Source organism: Pantherophis guttatus, chromosome 2 (genome assembly GCF_059756535.1).
Source record: "Pantherophis guttatus breed Tessera chromosome 2, ASM5975653v1, whole genome shotgun sequence".
NCBI lineage: Eukaryota > Metazoa > Chordata > Lepidosauria > Squamata > Colubridae > Pantherophis > Pantherophis guttatus.
This window is the reverse complement of record NC_142064.1, coordinates 43,788,357-43,813,899: the sequence shown is the minus strand read 5'-3', so window position 1 is coordinate 43,813,899 and position 25,543 is coordinate 43,788,357. Positions and strand designations below refer to the sequence as shown.

Below are 25,543 nucleotides of genomic sequence, written 5' to 3'. Positions count from 1 at the left end.
TTTATTCTAGAGTATTGCATTGCAATACTTTTATAGTTTACCACACAACATTACTAATAACCTATTTAAGATTATTTTGTTTTTAGAGTATGAATTGTTAATTACATAGAATGCTAAAATAATTTTAAGTTGCAAATTCATGAATGTCTCTGAAATTATCTTTTTGCAGGTAAAAGTGATCCATTTTGTGTAATTGAATTGAACAACGATAGATTGTTGACCCACACAATATATAAGAACCTTAATCCCGAGTGGAACAAAATCTTCACTTTGTAAGTTTTACCATACTTCTTAAAATTTCATTTCCAAGTTTGATTGTGGCTTTCAAAATTATCAAAACTAATTTCTTAAGTACAGCAAATAAATGTCTTTGGAATAAACAGATAAGATAGTGAAATTTCTATAAACAAATGTTTTTTGTCTTTTGGTAATTTATTTTTATTGGTGATCTTCAATATGCTGTGAACTTCATATGATAGCTTCAAAACATTTTAAAACTTAATCTGGCAAATGTAACCAAATGTGTTGCTGTTAAAATGCTGGAAGAGGGATCTCGTACATTGGAACTTAATTTTTTTTAAAAAAAAAACCTTACATCATACAGGTAGTCTTACAACAGTTCATTTAGTGATTATTCAAAATTACCATAATTCTTGGTGATATCAAAGACTGAATCTGGGAGTTGATAGTAAGTGTGATATTCTTATTTCTGTTTACTTATTTAGGATTTTAAAATCTAGAATCTAAAAATCATAGGAGCTTGCCTCTAGGTATCTGAACCAACCCCTGTTTTGGGGGCTTCCAAAGAGCTTGAAAGGCATGGCTGTCCCAGAAAGACTTTGGTAACAGTGAGGATTGACATGCTCTCACTGGGTGATACTATTATGGGATAGTGTTGCTTTGATTGTGGTTATTCTATTTTAATGTTTTTGTTACTTGATGTAAGTAGCTCAGAGCCATTTGGAACTGAGCAGCAAACAAGCTATAATAAATAAACAAAAGAGGTGCTATGTTTCTTTGTATTGCTTTTTTGTTAGGAATGGATTTGGGATTAGCATAGCACATAGATCAATCATGGTCAGCACTTTAGAATAACAATTTGTGTACCCCCAATACCCCACACCCTCTGAAATTCAGTACATTACTTAGAGCAATTTATCAGAAGTTGCTTGGCTAAACTTTCCTAAGCAATTTAGGAAACCAAAGCTTTTCCTAATCCAACTCTAAACCATCTCCCCAAAAATACCTTTCAAGTGATACCACCAAGCACTCTTCTGCAGCCCCTTTAAAGGTCAGGAGGCTAAGAAACTTTAACACCTAAGACATGCCCATTCCTGTTATAAAGAACAGCTAAAGCTTAGAGATAAATCAGAGATGTCAAAATACGAGGCTGAATAATTTGCTGAATTGGACATTCATGGCAGAGTACTTTCTAACCAGTTATTATGATTCTTCATTTAATAAAAGTGAGTTAGCTATAGGAAGGAATGTAAAAAGGCTTTGTAATATTTTAATATAAAAAAAGTTGATGTATTGGAAATGATTTGGTAGATAAGTTCTTTTGTGCTCAGTACTTTTTTTTTAGTTTATAGAGAATTGGAGCAGATCTTACAAGTTTACCAATGGAAATATTTGATTTTTTGAATTTGAAGAATGAAAGGTCTATTATTGTAATTTCTCCTAATTGTATTACAAGAAAAACAGATCTGTTTCATGTTCTTTACAGTTTAATAATCCACTGAATATTTCTGATTAGCAGCTTTATTTTTATTTATTTATTTGTTCTTGTTGAAGCCAAAAAACCCCAAAGGTTAGGATAAGAACATTATATGATCTTCTTTCTAGTCCTACAAGTCCATCATTAATACCAAACTTTTTTGGGAGAATGGGGGCAAAGTGCTTGCCAACTTCAGGGCCTCTCATGGCTTTATTTCAATCTGTTAATGGATGGATAGCATCAGTGCTATCTCAACCTGACTCTCAACCTGACTGATCATTTAATCAGTCAGGTTGAGAGATAGTCTGAACATGATGAGAAGTGCTATAGTGCTACAGTGACTATCTGCTTATGATTAGACATGTACTCTTAGGTTTGCAAAATTATGTTCATGTAACTTTTCAATAAAAGTAAAATAGGTTTAGCTGGTTATGCTCTGTCTCACAGCGCTTAGCCACCTAGATAATGGCAACCTAGCTACAATCATTCGCATATAGTAACCCTTACATTTGGAGTACATGATGCAGTCAGTGTGGGGCTGCCCTTGCATTTATTCCAAAAATCTCATTTGGTGGAAAATGCTGGGAACAAATTGCTAAGCAAGACACTTGGCCATGTTCATGTTACATGTTGTGAAAGCAATTGAATCAGCTGCCTATTAGCTAATAAACGAAGTTCAGATTCTACTCATGTAGAACGTGGAACCAGTTCAAACTTAAGATTGTTAAGGGAGATCATTATGTGTGAAGCAGGAGTGACATTTTACACATTTTCTGTAATATGCCTGCACTCTGAAATGTTCTACCTTAACATTTGTGAAGTGTCTGCCATTACATCTTTTATTTTCCTTTTCATGCAAGCCTTCACCACTAATTTGTGGTTTGTTCTTCTTTTCCCCAGTTTTAGATTGAGCATTATTTTAGTACTACTTTAACATACTTTAGATTTTAATTATATTATAATCCACCTTCACGTTTTAAATAAAATATTAGTTATGGACAGACAGATGTATTAATATATGTGTATTATGTAACATATACAATATATAACATGAATACAGTAATATATTAAAATGATTAAAATGATTATGTCCTTAATATATAGCTTGTGTGTGTATCTGTCTGTCTGTCTGTCTGTCTGTCTGTCTGTCTGTCTGTCTGTCTGTCTATCTATCTATCTATCTATCTATCTATCTATCTATCTATCTATCTATCCACAATTATATATATACAATTATATGCATAGAAGAGGCGATAGAGATCACGATCTCCGGAACGTTTAAAAGTTTTAAAAGTTTTAAAAAAATTTATTTTAAAACTTGTACTAAGCTTCTTAAAGTTTAAGCTTTAAACTTTTAAAACTTTTAAACGTTCCAGAGATCGTGATGTCTATCGCCTCTTCTATAACTATACCTGGAACTCGCATTTTTAGGACAATTCTTAATTATATGCATGCATATATATATATATATCACTGATAAAGAAATAAAGGGAAAAATATATAAAATTTATATATATAATTTTCTCAATATGTTGAATCCAGATATCTCACCATAAACAGAGATTGATAGAAATTTTCTTCCCGCCAATTCCTCCCCATCCTCTAGGCGAAGGCTGTCAAACTTGCGGCCTCTGGTCCGGATGCGTCAAATGCTGGCCACGCCCATGCCCAGTTTAGCGAGGGGGAAAAAGTTGCAATACGTCACGTGACACTACCATGACGACATACGTTTGACACCCTTGCTCTAGTGCTAAAACAAATGAAAATGATTTTCTGCTCTTACAATCCTGTTCAGAATAGAGGGAATGAAAGTTAATGGAAAATTGAATTGAATCTAAAAATTAGATAATTTCATTCAATTTGTCAGTGGTAAATTGGCTCTGCTTTACTTCACAAGTACTCTTAATTTTTTCCATGTTTTATTTTTATTACTCCTAGCATTTATTTTTATAAGTGATTTTCCCTAATATGATTCTTTTTCTTCTTATGCACCATGTTGCGAACTTTTATTTTCAAGATCCTCAAAAGTCAGAAAATATATGTTTCCAGTTTTCCTTTATATGATGAAAAACTTTTCTTTTCTATCCAAGAGGAAACAGAGGCTGAGAAAGGACTAGCAGAGGATTAGGGATTTGTCATATATATGGAGGCTATGCAGAATGGTCTTTTCCCAAAACCCAGCTTTGACATTAAAATCATTCTGGATAAATGGTGTCTAATTTAAAACAAGTTAACTTTCAGCAACCATTCGTCCATGATAATCTTAAAAGTGATTATTTAAGTGCCTCCAACTGCCAATTCTAGCAGGAGGTCTAGAAGGACAGTGTGACCAATAGTTTCAAAATTGCCAAGAGATCTAGGAAGACAAGGATGGTTCTCCCTTCTCTTAAGTCCTGCCACAAGTGATCCATGACAACCAGTCCGGTTTTCATTCCATGGTCTTCCAGTACTCTTTGAAATTTTAGTTCCATTATTAACATCCTTTACAAAAAGGACAGGTTGAAATTAGAGGAAAAGCTCTTCCCTATTGCTGGTTCCACAACCATTATTCAAGGCGTGGGCAGGCTAGGACTTCTTTCAAAGCTGCTCGATAGTCCCTTCCCTCAAAGAAGAATTGATGACTGCCAGAGTCCAACTCTCAGTTCCCTTTCTAGATGCTTTGGGCAGCCAGATGTGTAATATTGTAGAGAACTTTCTCTACTAATTTGAGCTTACGCAGCTCAGAAATGTACTAGGTAACACCACAAGTTGATACCTCTATCACTTCAAAAGATTCCATCTATCTGGCTTCCAACTCAGAGCAAATGCAAGTGATTTTATCTATGAAATGCTTAGCCAGATGATCACAACTTATACTAATTGGTTCTTCCGGCCCATCTTTGCCTAATAAGGTCTGGGACACTCTAAATAGTGCAGCTGGCAGACATTCCGCAGACACAATAAGGGCAGGGAAGTATGTAATTGCCAAATGTTCAGTATTATGCCTGAGTTGTATTCCTATTTAAATTGGTCTTCTTTTAGCCCTCTTTTTCAGGTTTATACTTTCAAAAATACATGTACTATTTGATTTTACTGGGACTTAGTGATGCCTTTTTGTTGGCAATCAGTTCAGTGACTTTGCACCTCTTTCTGTCTCACCCTTTATAGCAATATTAAAGATATCCACTCAGTTCTTGAAGTGACAGTTTATGATGAAGATCGTGATCGGAGTGCGGACTTCCTAGGCAAAGTGGTTATTCCATTATTGTATGTAAGTTGATATTATTATTGTTATTATTATCATCATTGCCGTCCTCATCTGCTCTGAATTTCTTTATGCTCATGGAAACAATCAGTACAGGCTGTCATTTCTCAACCCAGGTCTGTAATAGGAATACTGAAAAAAATTTAACATACTCAATTCACCGCCATGTTGAATCCCATGATAGTTAATTTTTCCTGACAGACTTGGTCCTGGTAATGAACAGGTACTTGTCAGAATTGCCACAGTTGTTTTGGGTTCTCTGTCAGTTTCAGCAGCTGGGGGTCAAAGGTCATGGAGGGAGTGTATTCAGTAGAGACTGTGAGACAGACGGCTGTCATGTCCTTTTCCTGCAGATTCAAAATGGTGAACAGAAAGCCTACGTTTTGAAAAACAAGCAGCTGACAGGGCCAACAAAGGGGGTCATCTATCTTGAAATGGATGTGATTTTTAATGCTGTAAGTCTTAACTTTGGCTTTTTTGTACTGCTAAAGAGTTCGGTTTCATGAAAGCTTTTGTTCCTGATTTGTAGAGAATTTCTGTCATTCCTCATTTTCTCTAAACTTTGATATATGCTGCAGAATACTCTTCTGCCACTGCCTGAGACAGTCACACTTTATCACTTCACTGCTACTGCTGTAATATATACATAAGCATGAGCTTTTGTGCTTCATATTTCTAGTTTATAATCTTGGCCTTGAGATTTTGAGATGCTGTGATAATTGTTCTAAATGATACATGTTTCAGTGCCTAAATATCGTGACATTCTGATGTTTAGGTGAAAGCCAGCATCCAAACATTAATGCCCAAAGAACAGAAATATATTGAAGAAGAAAACAGACTATCTAAACAGGTAAAGATTTAGAATTGCAATGTTTTGTGATGGTTTTTTTGGGGAGGGTGGGGGAGGGTATAAGCATTTAAAGCACTTTGTGATTTATAACAAAAGTTTATCTGGACACGTGAGCGCGCGCGCACACACACACACACACACACACACACACCAGTCCCAGCAAAAATTGAGCTTTAGAAAAGTGTCATGAGAACCACAATAAAGTCATCAGTTTTCCCCTGTGTATCAGGTTATGGCACAGGTGGCTGTAAACTTAGTCTACCATACATTTTGTGGCTAATTTGACCTACAGGAACTCTCATATTATTGTGGATTAGAGAATCTATCAGTCTTTTGTTCTCCTAGTTCTGATGCAGTGGTGCTTATTAGAATCTTAATTAAGGCAACAAACTTTTATTTGACTCTTCAAAGACTGACACATATTTTTTTCTGATGTGTGTTTACTTTTACTAGCTGAAATATTTACTTACGAAAAGTGACTATTTTAAAATGTTCATTTTCTTAAAGAATTGGCTAAAATAATATTACAACCAAATTTATTCTATATTTTTATGATTACAATTATTGTATCTAAATAGGCTCTAAATCAATCTGCTTTTCCAGAACTGATTCATAAACTGAATAGTGTTTGTATACTTCTTACTTGAAATACAGAGTTACTTTTAGTAAGGATTTTTTTTATCAGCAGTCAGATAATATTTACATAATCATAAAACAAGCAAATAATCTTTGTAATACACAAAACAAAATACTTTCAGTACAGTCCTCCCATATTTTTAGAAATTAGTGGGCACATTTGCAGACAATGAGTAGATAATTTATCACATAGTTTGAATTTAAAATATCTCATTAGAGAAATCTTGTTTTAAATAAAAACAGGTACAGTATTATGCTTAAAATGCAACAAGTAATAAGTTCTTTCCAGTGAATTTTATGAATAAAATTCATAAATTTTATAAATCACAGTTTTAAAAAAGAAATGCATAGTTCTTCTTGTCCTTGTAATGTTTTGTCATATCTTAAATAGAAAAAACAAGTAAAATTGCCTGAGAATTACTGCATATATCATTTCATATAGCTAGTATAAAATTTTGTTTAAAAAAATCTGGATTAATATAGTAAATCTTTGAAACTCAGTGCCTGAACCACGGTTACATATTCAGAATGAAAGTACAGCAGCATTGTAATTTCTTCTATTGTGCTGCACAGTGGAATGGTACAGCCTTTTATATTTTGCAATTACCAATAAACCTGTGGATACCTATTGACAGTTCCTTTTTTTATTCTTCAATAATAGCACTTTTACTTTATATAGTGTATCCTTTTAGGATAAAATGTGAACACAGTCAGAATATATTCAACAGCACAAAAGAAGCTAACACATGCTCTGTTTCTCACCTCTAGCTTCTTCTAAGGAACTTTATGCGTATGAAACATTGCGTCATGGTCATTATAAATGCTGCCTATTTTATAAATGGTTGTTTTGAGTGGGAGTCACCACCAAGAAGTCTGGCTGCTTTTATGGTACGATATTTTTAATTTATCCAACATTTTATTAATCATTTATGGCATCTTTAATGGCAAACAATTATTAATTTTGCACACAAGCTTAACAATTCCCATTTGTCCCTAAGGTTAGTGGGAATGGCTAAACAAACCATAGAAGAATTTTCTGAGGGTTACTTAATCATTTCTACTGGCAGGAGAAGCAAACCAGGAGCAATCAAGTAGAATGCATCAGTGGTTACTTGTTCACAATAAGCCAACATTGAATGTGCAGACACAGATAATAGTCTCACACTTGGAACACATTGTTATCAACTATTCAGTAAGCAAGCAATAATAATGGACAAGTCAGTAGTTTTAGAATTGATGTGCAGCTTGAATTACTGATCTCTTTTAAAAATGATTTACTTATCAGAGTTAGGAAGATTAGTGCAGTCACTGGAATCTTTATTATGTCATTCCTGGTCATCAAAGACAAACCGTGATAAGGTTTTCTTCCTTCATAATCTTAATGTATAATCTGCATCATTTTTCTGGTAAAAGAGTTTTTTGCTGTGTGGGAAGATGTCTACAACTGTTTATACAATGAATGATAAATATTGGAGGTGCTGTATATAGAGGTTGTTTTCTAGATTTCTTATAAAGCACTACTATACTAAGTACAAGAAACTGAAATTGGTGTTCAGACAACTGTTTAACTCAAGGAATCATACAGGAGGGGTGCTTTTCCTATTTGGAAGAGCTGAAATATTGCTATGGGACTTACTCATGTGATTTCTCAACTTCAAACTTTTAGGGTGATATAAGAGATTATATAGATGTAGCAACTTAATTGTTCCTGTATATCGAAGTAAAAACCTTGTAATATAAAAGAATAAGACCATTTTATGAAGAACACTATTTGTGATAGCTTTGTATTATCACAGTTAGAGGTTGCATTCTTCTCAGTACAAGTTGCTGATAAACAACAATGTGACCAGGCTATTGCTATCATCTGTGATTTAAATAAACTGTTATTGTTGTGGAATATAATACACACACATATATAAATATATTTTTTAATATTTACCTTAAGCCAGTTGGTTTTCATTTATTCTGGTGTCTCACTTGGGGATTCTACATTGGTCAAGGTAGTGCAAAGAGTAACAGGTTTTAAGAAGGAATCAAAAAAAAGAACCTTAACATTTTAAAATAATATTATGACATGATCTTCATATAACATTATCTTTATGTTGATACCTTGTAGGTAGCATCTGAATGTTTTCAAGGCCTTTTGATGTAAGGCAGGTAATATATGTGTGTTTACAGTCAAGATTTTTATGATTGACTTGTCATAAGGTAGATTTCAATAACCTATTCTACTGTCAAAGAGCCACAGCTTTTTATTATAACTCATTTTCAGTAACAATTATATCTCTGAGCATATTTACTGATTGTAGAATTGCAACCTAAATCCACTGTTCTGCAAAATTTAAACTGTTTAAAATACTTTTGAAGTAATAAGATTTTAATGGTTCTAACAAATTGGAGAGTACCAACACAAATAAAAGCAAAGTTGTGCAAAGTGGAATCCCATTTTTTAAATTCTTACAGCTGCTTGAGAAGAGAGAATTAACAAATAACACATTTCTCCAGTCACAGAAGGTGGCAGCACCTAGCCATTCTCAAAAAACTAAATATCAGACCTGATTAAAACTTGGAAAGGGACAGAACACAAAATTACAGGATTACAGTTTAGACTGAAAAGTCAAATGTCCTGAACAAAGGAAATGATAAATCACTTCCATACAGTTTTTTGGATCACAACATGGATATATTCATGTAGTCAATGTCTACTCAAGGGAGATTTTATTACTTAACTTCCTCTAATGGGAATTTTCAACAACTGTGAAGTATTTGGTTCAGATAACATCTTCCAAAGTTTAGGATTTAAATACTATAGAACAAATGAATTTTTCCTCCAATAGGTATTGTTCTCCCAATTACTATATTGATCATAACTAAGCATTCAGTTTACAAAATTAATAGAATTTTTTAATTATTAGCTTTTTTTGTTCAAGTTTAAATTAAAAATTTGGATTACTTCTATGTAATTTTAACATGCAATTATTCAAAATACTTTTATGTATATTTAATATATGAATATTCTCACATAGAAATTAGAAGAATTGTCTTTGCAATAGTCTAGTGTAATAACAAAATGTCTTCCAATTTGGATTTAATTATCTTCAGCTCTTCGCCACACATTCCTGTACTTGTGGAAGTTGGAAAGTGTAATGCTTTAGGGCAGATGAGGATGTATGCAACCTTTTCCCTCCACTGCCGTATTACTATAATGGGCTGAAAAATAATTGGATATCTAAGATTTAAGTAAAAAGAGGTACTTTAAAATGAATTAGTGAATTAGTTTGGCAGACAAATGTTACTCTGTAAATAGGTTTGTGGATAATTTGTGGTACTTTGGACTATTTTGAATTGTTTTAGCCTTTTTAGTTGTTATACATTAAGTGTTGCTATGTTAACATTAACATTTGATATTTTACACATTTATTTCCTGCATTGCTGTGTGGTCTTTGGGGAAATGTGCTCTAGTGCTACATGAAAGAGACATAATATTGATCAGGTAACATTTCAGTTACACTTATGTATGTTGCAAAATTAATGAAAATGCCAGGCAAAAATGTCAGAGTGCACAAAAAGGTAGGATTTGAATTTGGGCAGTTTAATCAAAAGTTTAAGATTTATGTTACAATATGTCCTTTTAGCCTACAGTATAGAAGTCATAATACAATAATTGCTCTGTTATTTGAAGGAATATTAAGCCTTAATTTATAAAAAGTAAGTGATATTCTCAAATTACTTAGTTTGATATAGTCGAATCTTATAAATAACAATAATCTTTTCATATAAGGAGAAAGATACAAATGTGCCACATTTTTGCAAGAGTTTGGAAGATTATATAGTCTTCTTTTGATTTTAGCTAACATTCATCTGCAACCTATTTTAGATTTTTAAAATAAATCTAAAGCAGTTCCAGTACTATTTTTCCTGTTTTAATGCTCAGATTTATTTAGCTTAGGTTTGTACATATTTATGCAAACCATTTCAGTGTTTAGCCATCACACATGAAAAACTAGAGAGGCATCTTGAAATGATTAAGGTCTTAAAATGTCATTATAAGTTTGTGATTAATAGGGGATTCGTAGGATAACAATATAATGGAGAAACATGAACATTATTTATTAGATTCATATTTGGTCAATGTGCCAAAAAAGACCCCAAAAAGTAAGAAATAATTCATGTAGTATACCCCTGTGTATAAAGAGGTATTGTCATTTTTATTTAGTTGTATTATTATACATTTCAACATTTCTCTAGGAGCTCAGGGTGCTATACATAGAATTCTGTCCCCTAATTTTTTGCAATAACCCTTCTATTGGAGGGTAGAAAGTGACTGACCTAAGTCATCCAATTAATGTCATTGGATGAGTTTGTATTTGTTCCTGGGCCTCCATAGGAGAGTCCAGTAACACCATTACATAAAATGGCTTTTATTTCAGTAATAAATAAATAACTAGAAAAAAAAAGACTGCAGACTCAACACTTAGATATTTTTGTTTTTTAGAATGTAATAAAAACACTGTATTTCTCTCTATATATTATTTACTATATATATTATTATTTAATATTGTTTTCTCATAGAGGTTTGTAAGAGGAACTTTCCTTGAAATAAGACGGTAGCAGTTGAACATCTTCTGGGCCATAAACCTGGGCAGATGGCATACATCTGTTATTACCATAAAAGTGTACTGAGATTTTCCACAGTTACAGAACATATTCACATTGAATGGCTGTGACAATTTCAGTCTGTGTACTCTGAGAGAATAACGTTTATTGTTAAGTTCAGAAGCCTGTATGTAGCATTTAACCGAAGTCTTTTGATTCCCATGTTCTCCCTTCAGAGCCTTTGGTGCAGAGCCCACCAAAACAGCTGCTCCTCCAGACCTGAGGTTTGGCAGGGCTGCATCAATTCCACATAAGGGAGATAGTTTGGAACTAAAGGAGGTGGCAAGACACATAAAATTATATGGAAGTATATTCCATATCCATACTGAGTAATTGGATTTAAATTGTTTCTTTAAAAGAAAATAACATGCTGATTTATTTTGTATCAATATTTAAATATTCAGTTGAATAATTTAGGCAGACAACCACAGAATTCTATGTGTAAGAGAAATTGCTTCTAATAAATTAGGGAGACGGACCTGTTTCATGCATACAATAAGAATTGAATTTGAAAACTTGTTATTGCAGAAAATAGTATATTTCATGATCTGAATCTTCTGTTCTACCACAAATTGCTGTTTTCTTTGAATGGGATAGGGGAATGTGTTGGGGATTGAATACACATGTGAACAACCAAGCTGTTGATGTGTTGATGCTCGGATTTTTGAAAATGTTCCTTACTTCTTGTTTCATTAAGTGCGTTAGATCAGTTCTCATACAGTAAGGAAAATAGTTAATTTGATGATGGGAAAATTTCAGGCTATCTCATTCATAAATAAATATCGTGATATCCCTTCCCCCCAGGTTATGACTTTATTCGTTCTTTTTCTTTATTCCTATTCTTCTTCATATTCAGTTCCATTTGTTTTAATAATGCTTAGCTCTTTTTGCCTTCTTTTTATGTACACCTCAAATGTTCATCGTTATCTACTTCATTTGTTTTTAGTCTGAGTGTTTTGAATTTCCAGGTATAAGGTGAAATTTTACATAACAGCGAGTCTTCATTAACAACTTTACTTAGGTTCCTTATTTAAATATAAATTTAGCAATCTTGTAAGTAGAAAACCCCATATGGTATGAGCAGTGGTTTTTTTTTTTATTATAGAAATTCAACATGAACAAAATTAGAAATTTGGATTCCAGTTTGTATTTAAATAACATTTTAGTGTATTTTATCCATCTGGGCAGAAATTTATTTCTCACAAAATTTTAATGTAAATATTCTGGAAGAGGGATCCGATTGAAATAACTTTTTAGAAAATAATGGACCTCTTAATTTATGTGGAAGAAACAGGAAATTCTAAAATATTCTATTTGAAATACAAAATTGTGTTTGAGAAATACTTTCTTAACACATGAAATTAAGGAAAAAGCTATTTAAAACTTTATTTATAAGGAGAAAAAGCCATTCTGTAATAGTTTTCAGGACAGTCCACAACAATCCTATTATTTTTTATTTTATCATATTTGTATGATTATCCTTAGTTTTTAAAACAATCTTAGGAACGTTCTGTTTAAAAACTGACAATTATCATTCCTAGCTCATCAAAGTAAAAAGAAAGTTAAAAAAATATAATTTTTTAAAAAAAATACTAACAATTTGTTCTGAAAAAAAATGAACCTGCTTTTAAAGGCCAACACGGAATTAGAATATATTGAAAATGCAATTAATGTCAACCACATAGTAGCCTTCATTACTCTCAGAACTATATAGGCAACAAGAATACCATGTCTCCATTCAAATTATAATGGTCACCTTCCTTAACTAAAAATGACTCATTAATGGGCCAATTCAGGTTCTTCTCTACCTCATTAAAATGATAAAGCCAAAAAGAAGAAAAAAGGCTAATCTAACATTAGTTGTTCACTGTCTAAAAACTAAAATCTGCTGCAAGTGAAACTTGACTCTTGGTGACTTCATGGTCATGCATACTTACTACTTACTGTTGATGTTATAGTATAAATAATCACTCATGTGGAAGTAATACATGCAATATGCTATTACATGTGCTTTAATTTCAAAATAGAACTATAATGTTTGACGAATCTCTTATGACCATCTTTACATCTGTCTGCATAAACACATTAAATAAGCATTTAAAACATATATCCCCCTGAAAACTGCATATCCTTTAGGTCAGCCTTGATCCTTATCATTTTGAATACTTTGCATGCTGCAATAAACAATATTCCTCCTCTTACTTTTCTCTAAGATTGTCACCTAGTCAGTGTTTTGTCCTGTAATGAAATCAGTGTGTGTGGGCAGCGTCTCTCTCTTTCTTCCCTTCCTGTTTATAATGGGTGAGATGGGGGAAGAGACTCCTCTCTTTCATTTCATGTAGTGTTTAATCCTAGTGATTCTCTCCATATCATCCCTACCAGGGTGGTTTAGCTAGCAGCATTTCATTTGCCTCCCCCCTCCTGTCTTTGCTGCCATAAAGCTTTGCAACTCCCATCCTTCATTCCTAAACTCTTTGTTTACAGCACTTTCCATCTCTACGCTGTTCTACTTGCTGTGCAGATCAAGGCAGAACAAGGAGACTAGAGTGTTTTCTGGGCTGGGCTGAGATGAGATAGCAAGAACCAGTTGATGGGAGGCGTGTATACCTACTTATCTTACCTCTGAAAAGCAAATGCACATGGCTTCAGTTTGAATTAAAAGATAAACAGGAATTACGCTGCAACTAATTCTAAATTCAGTTGAAGTAACTAATGAATGCTTCAATCCTTCATGAACAAGTGTTCTATTGGAAGAAACTCTGTGTATGTTTAATAACACAAGATTTGAGCAGTCCGTAGTTGCAATCTTTATGCTGTACTATTAGCAAAAAGAGCAGGACTAAATACAAGTAATGTAGTATTGATGCATGAAAACAAAATTAAAAGCATAAGGCCATATTATCTATACTTTTAAAACTCAACTATTAAGCATATTTAATTGTTTCTAGTCAGGAACGTACATGCTAATAGATCTAGTTTACATGTTAAAATTACTTAGGCTCTATAAATAACTCTATTTGAGCTTTTATTAGTTAATTATTTTGGGTGCAGTTCACAATATCCCAAACTTAGTATTTTTTAAAGCTGGAAAGCAGCCTGTGAAGTTAGCAATATTTCAGGAAGTATTCATTTTGTAAACTTTTCCAGCTAAAATTAGTAACTATCAGAATATTCTTACAGGACAGTTTTTCAGTGAAGTGGTATTTGTTTCTCTGCTTCTGTGCTAAGGGTGGATTTGTGTATCTTCTTTCCTTAAGCAGATATAATATGTATCTATTTCAGTGACTGAGCATTTGAGTGCACCAATGCAAGTCATAGCTGATAACTCGGGCAGCCCATCTCGTACTACTGTAGAACCATATCACTGAACTGTCTGGAGTTACCTACCCAAGAAACAATTACTCTATTAGGGTCAAATACCCTTTCACCTTTCTACCTGAACACCTGCAAATTGAGCTGTATCGCATTCAGAATTTTAAGAACAGAGCCATTGTAAGGGGGTGGTTTGTTTCTGGGAGAAAATTATGCCAGTTCTCTCTTAAATGAAAGACAAGTCTGTTGTTACTTAAGGGATATTAGGCTTCACTGCATTTTTGAGAAAAACAAATTTGCTGTAACTTTATCTGTAATGTAGTATTGAATGAGTGCAAATAGACTCGATAGCATGTATAGCAGAGCAAGAAAAATAAGAGTTTGTTAAAGCAATGAAAGGGATTTGTAACCCTTATATTTCTAAGGGATACCATATCAGAATCAAGGGTTAGAAGGGGAAATGTCTTAGTTACAGCATCAACATTAAATACCTGCACAGTAATTTACCCGAAAATATCATCAAAGAAGGATGTTTTATCTATTTTAAACTCACAATGAACTTACACATTTCCTGAAAGTAACTAGGTTGATGGTCTTTGATTTAGAGGTTTAGTTAGTGAGTTATTATAGGAAGACTAAAGCAAAGAGGTAACTGCCAAACTGCGTGAATTTTCATTGTGATAATACCTTATACATTCATTTGTTAATTTCATTATTTTATCTTTTATTTCAAATATAATTAAGATATATAAGTGCATGTTTCTTCTTCATTTTCCTTCATTATTGATAATTTGCAAAGCAAACTATCACCTGCTATTTTTATTAGGAATTTGAGGTTTTGGCCAGAAATTTGAAACACATTATGTAAAAAGGAATGTGTTACCATTATTAAAATTTATCTAATTGTAAAATGAACTTTAAGTTACACTAACAAAAATGTGCAATTGAATTGGGTTTTAAATTGAAATAAAGAAATGTATTAAGCTGGTACACTATACAGCTCCTTTTAATACTATACTATACAACTCCATTTAAATTTGGTAGAAGTTGTCCTATAGAAATTTGTATACGATTCATGTCTTATTGTTATATCTTCAAAAGTGCCAGTTCATATGGACTACATATAAGATGCATGATTGCCAATTTAATTGCTGAAGTGTTGCATCCTCATAAAGGATTTTGTGATATAGATGGTTTCATTTAGATAATGTTTCACTAGATTGTTTCATCTCATTTTAAAGTTTCCTGATTTTTGTGCATTTTAACTTTTTTAAAAAATTCAACATAATAATGAGATCTTATGGAATAAAATATTATTTATATAAATTTTATCCCACCTTTTAATATATGAATAATTTTGGCAGCATAAAATGAAAGGAAATGAATTGGCTATCTGGTTGTCTTTAAAAATATTTTAATGAATTTTGTATGAAACAAAATTTATTAGTATTTATGTACATATTGAGAAAAATATTTCCAAATCATGAAAGCAGCATTAATGTTCTCATGTTGTGGCCCATCAAAATTGCAAATTACACACATCATAGAGAGATTGCAGCAGTGAAATTATATGTGATATATCCATCAAGGGCGAGCTAACTGACCTGAGTATTTGGGATTTTTCCAATTGATACATTCTGGTAATAAATTGTTCAAATTAAATATTTCAAGAAATATGATGTAACTGATTTAGATATGCTGGAGATAAATACATTTCAAAAAAGAACCTACATGTCTTCTATTTCTTGTCTTTTTTTAAAAAAAAACAAAAACTGTGGTGGTATATACATTTAACTGTAATAAGCTAATTTTATTTAGTTGAAGCCAATCCTATGCACTTTTACACTGACACAAATATCACTAAATAATTGCTTTTGCGTAATAAATTTCAAACCATATTCTAAAGCTGTAATCCTTTGTGTAATACACAAATTGTGTAATACGCAAATTAATGGACATAAAATCTATTGTAAGTATGATTTCTAAATAAACGTAGAATTGGCCATTAAATGCAAACTAGAGTCAATATAAGTTAGATTTCAGTAGAATGAGAAACAATAAAAATCTTTGTTGCCTTGAAAGAATCATGCATGTCTCTCATATCTTCTGTTCCTGTTTTATCAATGGCAAAAGGCAAAGTGTGTTCCTGGATGACAGAACAGATCAATTTTTACATGAGATTTATATTATTTTAACATATCTACTTTAATACGTATAATTTATGCTGTAGAAGTTAGAAAGTTTGATTTCACTGATGTATGGCTGATCCTTTTAATCATTCTGTCCAAAATGGGTTAAGATAAAATTTTAGTACTGTCTAAAGTTTAAAGCACTATAGCCACACCCAAGAATTTGATTAGAATGATATATTATATCAAGGTTTTTCTTTTACTTAATGCTTGTATTTGGTATAGCCTTTTAAAACTTCTTTCTAACAGTAACCTTGACTGCCATGCAAGTGATAGAAATGAAATATCAAATCTACAAAGCTTTATAAATTAATGACAAGTCACGAATCTTAGAGCTTAATACCCCATTTTATGTCTTATAAATGACAGTTGTGTATTCTTTTATAGATTTTAAGTACCATATAATACCAAAAAAACCAGAAACATTTTAGAAAATTTCTGCCCTAAAATATTTTCCTTGATGTACATTTCTTCTTTTCTTCCAAGAAATACATTATGAGTTTTCATTTTTTATTTGTTTGGAGATAATTATGCTTATTGTTAAAAAATTGTAAAGGGAATGCAAATAAGAACAGCCTTTTCTCTTATTACACATTCAATAAAAATATACCCATTTGAAGTATAGAAATATAGTATGGGTAACAGCAGATTTTATAATACTAAAGAATTATCTAAAATTTGAACAAGAATATTAATTATATGTAAAACACAATTTTAATATATAAATAGAAATTTTATTCCTAGAATTTAATTTTATGGTCACAATTAAATATGAGATTGTGTGTTGGAGTTAAGTTTAATAATTTCAGTTCTAAAACTGGACTCTTTTGTACTTAGTTGTTTCAATTTTTACAGATGAAACTATTGTCAGATTTATTCTTAAATTGTTTTTAACAATATAAGTCTTTTTTCCTAAATTTACTATTTGTTTTAAAAACATATACTTTGAACATATACCAAAATTTTTGTAATTTTAAAAAAGACACTGAATTATTTTAATGTCAGTTTTTTAAAGTAATTTTCTGCATAGAAGATACAAAGCAGTTTAAAAATAAAGTGTAGTTAATATTAAAAAATAGTTTTCAAATTTCATTATCCTAATTTGATGCAATTAGATTCAACAGTTTAAATTTGTATGCCTGAGGGTTATTTTTACTTACCTATAATTTAATAAAATATAGGAGAAAGTTGCAAAATGTTTAGATTTGTTTCTTTTTAGATTATGAGTTAATGAATAGAATTGACCTATTAAATATGAAATATATAGACTGAAATATTACACATTTACCAAGTTATGCTATTGCTTTTGAAAGATTTCCAAAACAGGTAGCTATTAGTTATTTATTGACATATGCAAAGATACATATCTGCATGCTTGTAGTGTAATAAGACATGTATAGAATCAAATGCTATGCTTGATTTAGAACTACATATTAGTCTTCTGCTCAGTAAAAGTATTTTAATAATTATAATGAATATATATATTAACTAGCATACATATTAATCATTTTTATTATTGACTTATATCAAATATTTATCTTGTCATGCAGAAAAACATAATTATTTAAAGTGTGAAATATGCAAAGCTGCTACTCTACCACTCTAGGAAATAACATTTAGAAGTAAGCTAGTGTGATTTAGAGATGCTTTCTCTGGAAGCAGAAGCACAAAGAATGCCTCCTGTATTAGTTTTAGTCGCTTTCACTGTAACATTAGAAACAGCTCTTTATCACATGTGCTTCAGTGGCAAAGTTAGCTAGAAAGGGTATTTACAGAAGCCTGTAGATTAGACCATTCAGTCATTTGCAGTGAGAAATATTTGTAAAGTCTCAGCATTTTGTCTCATTGTTGAACTTATTATTTCACATTTCTTTGTTTTTTGTTCAATTCTAAAAAAGTTCAATAAATGTCATTCTTTAAAATGAGTTTCACTAGCATTGCATTAGCAGGAACATAGCCAAGCAGATGCAACAATGGACATTTTTAAATTTTAGATAAAAGCAGAAGACATTCTTCATATATCTGATATCACGTATTTTTATGTTTTTGTTAATATATAAAACTTTTGATTCCTCCTTTCAGCAAATTAATGATAAATGAATGTTGTTCTTCTTTTGAGCCCCTAGGTAGCACTATTGTCTCACAAAACCAGTGACATCTCAAGACAAGGCTTTAGCTATTTATTTATTTATTTATTTACTTATTTATTCAAGCCTTATAAACCAACTCTAACTAGCACTACATTTGTATAATTTTCAAACTTTAATGATGATCTTATGGCAAGTGGCCTAAATATCATGCTTTGAATTCTCTCTCTTTCCCTGGATGATCTGATGGAGGAAAAACACAGTGACAAAATTCAAATTATTAGTTCAAATCCAAAAAAATATTTTGGTGCAATGTGCAAAAAAATAAATAAATCTTTTAATGTGTTGCTTTTCAGCTATCAATACATCTGTGAGGTTCTGACTGACTATATTCTATTTCCTTTATACAAAACACTATTCAGCACTTGCTTTATTTTCAAGTCACTAATGAGGTAAATGAAGTCTCAATCTCTTAATCTTGCTTTTCTTTTCATCTTTAAACAGGGCCACCTACATGATTTCCATTTAGCCATGTGAGAGAAATGCACTGGTTCTTACGATGTTGGCATGGAGCAGTAGTAAGCAACACTTGTACACTGCTTTTATGCCATTTATTAAGTAGTACTCTAAAGATGAGCAACATGTATGAATAGCTATTGCTGTTTCTGGGCAATGCAGTTGCCCTGGAAAATGCAGTTAACAAACAGTGTAGAACAAAATATTAAAAATGGAGGTTTTTCATTGTCGTATAAAGGGATTCCTTGCTTTAATGGTTAGTGAATTGCATAAAAGCTACTAAAATAGACCTCTCTCTGGTTTACAGGACTTGATACTTCGAATCATCCTAGCAGTATTGTTTTTTTTTTTACCATATAGCATTTCCTTCTCCTTAATGCAACTTCTTCTTAGCTGAATAATTCTGATAATAAGTATATATTATGGAAGGAGACTTGAGTTATTATTCTGATTAGCAATCATGGCCTGCTTGAATCAAAATTTGGAGCTTCATTCTATTTTATTGATAACAAAGCACATAAAAATATTATTTTGAAGTTATTCCTTGCTGTAAGAAATATGGACTTCAGTGATTACAATAGTTTCCTTTTATTCATTTGTCTACCCCCACCACCACCCGGCCCAACCTTTGGTTAACATAAGACAGCTGTGAGTGCAAAATTCATTGAGATTCACTAAGTGGGATTAAAAAAAACCTACAAAGGCCTATTAATGTGCATCTTTATTATTCCTTTGTCAGCGTGCTGCACCATGGGAGACTTGAAAAGGGAACACTACAGCTTTCTATGAACAAGCTGTTTTCTAATCATATTATCTGCGCATTCGTGCGTATACTAGAACATGCAAAGTCAAATGCAGGTGGGAGGGAGCCACCCTTTGACTCACTGTAGTAGCAAAAATATTTCAGGTTATCAGCATGAGAGTTTTCAGCTTTTCATTGTCTCAATAAAAAGAGGTATCTTTATCTTGAAGGCAAAGAACACAAATAGCTCCCCAGTGTGTTTGCATGAATTCTTTTTTAAAAACCTTGCAATTAAAAATAAAGTAGTGAGGGAATTCTAATACAAAAGAAACGGAAAAGTATTATGATGAAATCTATTAGGAGTGAATTCAGTAAAGTTAAAAAATGGGAGCCTCTATAGTGATAGCTCTCTTTCTCTCAACCCTAAATTTCTGTGGTCACTAGCCAAGTTAGAACAAATGATGCTTGCAAAACAGTTCATAGTTTGATTTGTCAAAGAAGAGAAGCTATTTCCATGGTATACCCCAAAAGAGAGCTTGTTGAATGCATGAACACTGTTGAACACAAATGTAGACTGATGTAAAGGAATCAGAAGAATTCCTGTCTGGGCATAACAAAACGTTTTTACCATGGCTGATGTAACAGTTTGCACAGTTTAGCTACCAAGTCATTGTATTTTAATCATTTTGAAAGTATATTTGGAACCATGACTAAAACAAATTTTGGGGAAATGGGAACAATCTGCTCTTAGTCATAAATGTTGTCTGGATCTAGAATCCATAAGCACCTTTGTCAATAAAGATAGTCCTTGACTTATGACAACAATTGAGCCCAACATTTCTGTCACTAAGGAAGACATTTGTTAAGTTAATTTTGCCCTATTTTACAACCTTTCTTGCCACAGTTGTTTAGTGAATCACTGCAGTTTTTAAGTTAGTAACACGGTTGTTAAGTGAATCAAGTTTCCTCATTGACTTGCTTGTCAGAAAGTTGCAGAAGCTGATCATATGACCCCAGGACCCTACAACTGTCATAAATATGAGTCAGTTACCAAGTGTGAAAAGTGTGAAAAACAGTCATAAGTCACTTTGTAACTATGAATAGTCACTAAATAAACTGTTGTAAGTCAATGACTACCTATTCTGCAGGAGTACCCGCTTTCCTCTATAAATGCAACTTGTCATTATGCAATAGAGAATCCTTCAACCATCTTTTCAGTAAGAAAGGATGAGGGATTGAGAAATTCTTCGCCATTAATTGGTTTGTACAAAATTTGATTTAATTTACAATATTGTAATATACATTTGATTTGTTCATACATTGAGTAAATTAACCAAATCTTGCAAAAGTTTAATGATTAAACAATTGATTGTAGTTTAAGCTTATGATTTCAACATGTTCCCTGCAGGCATTACTGTTTCTGAAGGGACATGCAGAAGTATTGTCCATATAGATTGGCCGTTTATCTTATTGGAAAAGTAAAATACCTACTCAAATGAAAATTGGTGGAGTGTGTGTATGTGATTTTCTTGTTCCACTAAGGTCTACCCCTTTTTGCTTTTTTTGGCCTTTTTTGCATAGCTTCTTTTTGTTTTCTCTGTTTTTTCCCCTCAGTGTGAGAAAAAGTAATGTAACTATAAATACGGGTCTTACTATTTTGCCTCTGCAATATCTGAGCTTTTGTACTTTAAAAAAAACCTGCATATGCTTTTAGATTCCCAAAATTGAGTACAACAGCCTAATCTTTTTAGCCAGATCTTCTTCATAATGGATTTAAGTATTATCCTCAGTTGAAAAGTGTGTGTATTTGTGTGTGCAATATGCCATGATCGGCCATGATTTGTTTTGAAGATTCAATTCAAAATTCTGATTTAGTAAGTCAGCTTAATTCAGTGTGAAAACTGGTTGGAATCAGTTCTAAGACTTGGCTCAATAGAAATGTGTATGCGTGTACAAAATTAATCAAATGTCTTAATTTGATTTGAATACATCTGATTCAATATGATGATTCAGTTCAAAGGGATTATTTGGTTGGTACGCTGAAATTTTGTATATCCTTTTTGATATATAAAGGAAAAATGGTAATCAGTGTGATTACATGACAGTGAAATTAAATAGAACTGATTATGCTCTCCCTATGATTTGTGTTTCATAAAATATAAAATATGAGAGACAGTTTGGTCTAATGGGTAAGGCACCAGGCTAGAAACGAGAAGACTGTGAGTTTTACTCCTGCCTTAGACATGAAAGCCAGCTGGCTGATCTTGAACCAGTCACTCTCTCTCAGCTCAACCCATCTTCACAAGTTGGTAGTTGTGTGAAATATAGAACGAGAAAAGGAGTATTAAGATACGTTCGCTGCCAAGTTACACACACACATACACACACACATATTTATTTATTTATTTATTTATTTATTTATTTACTTACTTACTTACTTACTTACTTACTTACTTACTTACTTACTTGCCTACCTACCTTCCTACCTACCTACCTACCTACCTTTGGGGAAATCAGTTAGTTCTCTAAAATAGGCATGTCCCATTTAGTAAATTATAAAAATTTATGTATGCTCTCATTTTCTGAATAATGATTGTAATATGGATCACCTCTGAGCATTTTAGTCAGAAGCAACAGAAAGGATTCTTAGAGCACAATGGAATGAGATCTGTCCATTCAAGATTTTTATTATTCTTGTTATATTCTTGTAGAGTTAAAAATACCCCCCCCCATCTTTAATTTCCCAAACTATTGAAATTTACAGATATTCCATTAGCCTGCAATATCTGTTCAAATTCATGTAGACATTAAACATTCTCCATATGCTAATACTAACACAGGGTCCTGGCTCATATGAAAGCCACTGTGCAGTCACCTGTACATGCAAAGGATTTCATCTGCAGAGATAGAAACTAATACCATTGGATATTTAAAGATTGTGGATTAAAGACTTTGGATGTCTTATTAGGAATATGCACACTTTGAGAATCTGGATACCAGGACATGAAGGATAACATGAAGGATAACATGAAAGAGATTAATGTCATACTGATTTCTGACAGGGCCATATGCTTAAAGTTTCTAATGTATTCAAGTCACAAGGCAGAGGAAAAACAAAAAAATGCCAGCAATGAACTAAGAATAACTAAATTACTAGTCTAAAACAACTTCACAAATATTGATGAGTAACAGAATTTTTTCTAGAAGATATGTTGGTTCTACCTGTAATACTATGGAAGGCTGTAATGAAAAAGTTATGTTCAGATAATGTGAAGGCAATTTTTGTGCTTCTAACTCCATGATTGAGTTATATGTGTACCATAGTAAATGTCAAAAAATTAGGTAGATTGTACCTGTAGGAGCAACTTAAGTTTATTTTTTTTAAGCAGACATCACTAATCTGGGAGCATTTTACCATTTCTCATGAGCTGCTCATTTAATTGTATTTGTCTATGTATGTTGATATTGCATATTTTCTGAAGAACATATTAAACTGCAATGATTTGTAATTATTGATTTTGCCTTAATTTTTCTTTTTTCCTATTTGTGTGTGTGTGTGTTTCTGTGTATTTGATATGTGTATATACAGTACATCACAGAAGTGAGTACACCCCGTCACATTTTGTAAACATTTAAGTATATCTTTTCATGTGACAACACTGAAGAAATGACACTTGGCTACAATGTAAAATAGTGAGTTTGTATAACTGTGTAAATGTGCTGTCCCCTCAAAATAATGCAACACACAGCCATTAATGTCTAAACTGCTGGAAACAAAAGTGAGTACACCCCTAAGTGGTAATGTCCAAATGGGGCCCAGAGTGTCAATATTTTGTGTGGCCACCATTATTTTCCAACACTGCCTTAACCCTCTTGCGCTTAGAGTTCACCAGAGCTTCACAGGTTGCCACTGGAGCCTCTTCTACTCCTCCATGACAATGTCAAGGACCTGGTAGATGTTAGAGACTTTGCGCACCTCCACCTTCCATTTCAGGATGCCCCACAGATGCTTAATAGGGTTTAGCTCTGGAGACATGCTTGGTCAGTCCATCACCTTTACCCTCAGCTTCTTTAGGAAGGCAGTGGTTGTTTTGGAGGTGTGTTGGGGGTTATATTTGGGGTTATGTTATCATGTTGGAATACTGCCCTGCCGCCCAGTCTCCAAAGGGAGGGGATCATGCTCTGCTTCAGTATGTCACAGTACATGTTGGTATTTATATTCCCTCAATGAACTGTAGCTCCCCAGTGCCGGCAGCACTCATGCAGCCCAGACAATGACATTCCCACCACCATGCTTGACTGTAGGCAAGACACACTTGTCTTTGTACTCCTCACCTGCCACACACGCTTGACCTCATCTGAACCGAATAAGTTTATCTTGGTCTCATCGTACCACAGGACATGGTTCCAGAAATCCTGGAGCAGCAAACTGTTTGCAGGCTTTCTTGTGCATCATCTTTAGAAGAGGCTTCCTTCTGGAATGACAGCCCTGCAAACCAATATGATGCAGCATGCGGCATAGGGTCTGAGCACTGACAGGCTGACCCCCCATCCCTTCAATCTCTGCAGTCTATTTCCCAAAGCCAACCGTCTGGATATGACGCTGAGCACTGGCACTCAACTTCTTTGGTCAACCATGGCGAGGCCTGTTCTGAGTGGAACCTGTCCTGTTAAACCACTGTATGGCCTTGGCCACCATGTTGCAGCTCAGTTTCAGGGTCTTGGCAATCTTCTTATACATCTTTATGTAGAGCAACAATTCTTTTTTTCAGATCTTCAAAGAGTTCATTGCCATGAAGTGCCATGTTGAACTTCCAGTGACCAATATGAGAAAGTGAGAGTGATAACACCAAATTTAACACACCTGCTCTCCCTTCACACCTGAGACCTTGTACCATTAATGAGTCACATGACACCAGCGAGGGAAAACGGCTACTTGGGCCCCATTTGGACATTATCACTTAGGGGTGTACTCACTTTTGTTGCCAGCAGTTTAGACATTAATGGCTGTGTATTCTGAGGGGACATTTACCATTATACAAGCTGTATGCTCACTACTTTACATTGTAGCCAAGTGTAATTTCTTTAGTGTTGTCACATGAAAAGATATACTTAAATATTTACAAAATGTGAGGGGCTGTACTTACTTTTGTGATATACTGTATGTGTATATATTCTGTGCGTACACACACATCCTTGTTTTCCACTTTTTTTATAAATACTCTGAAATCTTAGTGGCAGTGTTTCTAATAATGTTAAACTCCAAGTTAATTAACTAAAATATTGATTGTGTTGTGGCATCTGCAAGGTTTTGGTTAACATTTCCCCTTACTGTAGAGTTTGAGTTTATTTTCATGTTTTGAAGCAAATTCTCATGATATCTTTAAATTATCTCCTTGGGGGTGTTTTTTCCTGAGATAATCTGACAGAATTTTCCTGCAAGATATGCCCATCAATTCTTCACATATAGCACCTCTGTGCTTCAGGCTGTATGCAAATTTAATGCCCATCTCATTTCTGTTTCTCTTACATGGATGACAGACATTGCAACAATAACCCACACATTCCCTATAGGGATTTTCATAGGATTTCCT

General features: G+C 33.0%; 1 protein-coding gene across 5 annotated transcripts in view; it reads left to right on the top strand.

Moving 5' to 3' along the window:
* MCTP1 (multiple C2 and transmembrane domain containing 1) overlaps positions 1–25,543 on the top strand; it is a 156,251-nt gene that overhangs the window by 86,493 nt on the left and 44,215 nt on the right. For all 5 annotated transcript variants that reach the window (XR_004595265.3, XR_015732159.1, XM_034440692.3 and 2 more), the window contains 5 exons: positions 170–272; positions 4,865–4,967; positions 5,315–5,416; positions 5,737–5,811; positions 7,216–7,335. Coding sequence is in view for 3 of the 5 variants with exons in the window: in XM_034440692.3 (XP_034296583.2) it covers positions 170–272; positions 4,865–4,967; positions 5,315–5,416; positions 5,737–5,811; positions 7,216–7,335 (503 nt within the window). In the remaining 2 variants the exon portion in view is untranslated. The remainder of the gene's footprint in view (positions 1–169; positions 273–4,864; positions 4,968–5,314; positions 5,417–5,736; positions 5,812–7,215; positions 7,336–25,543) is intronic.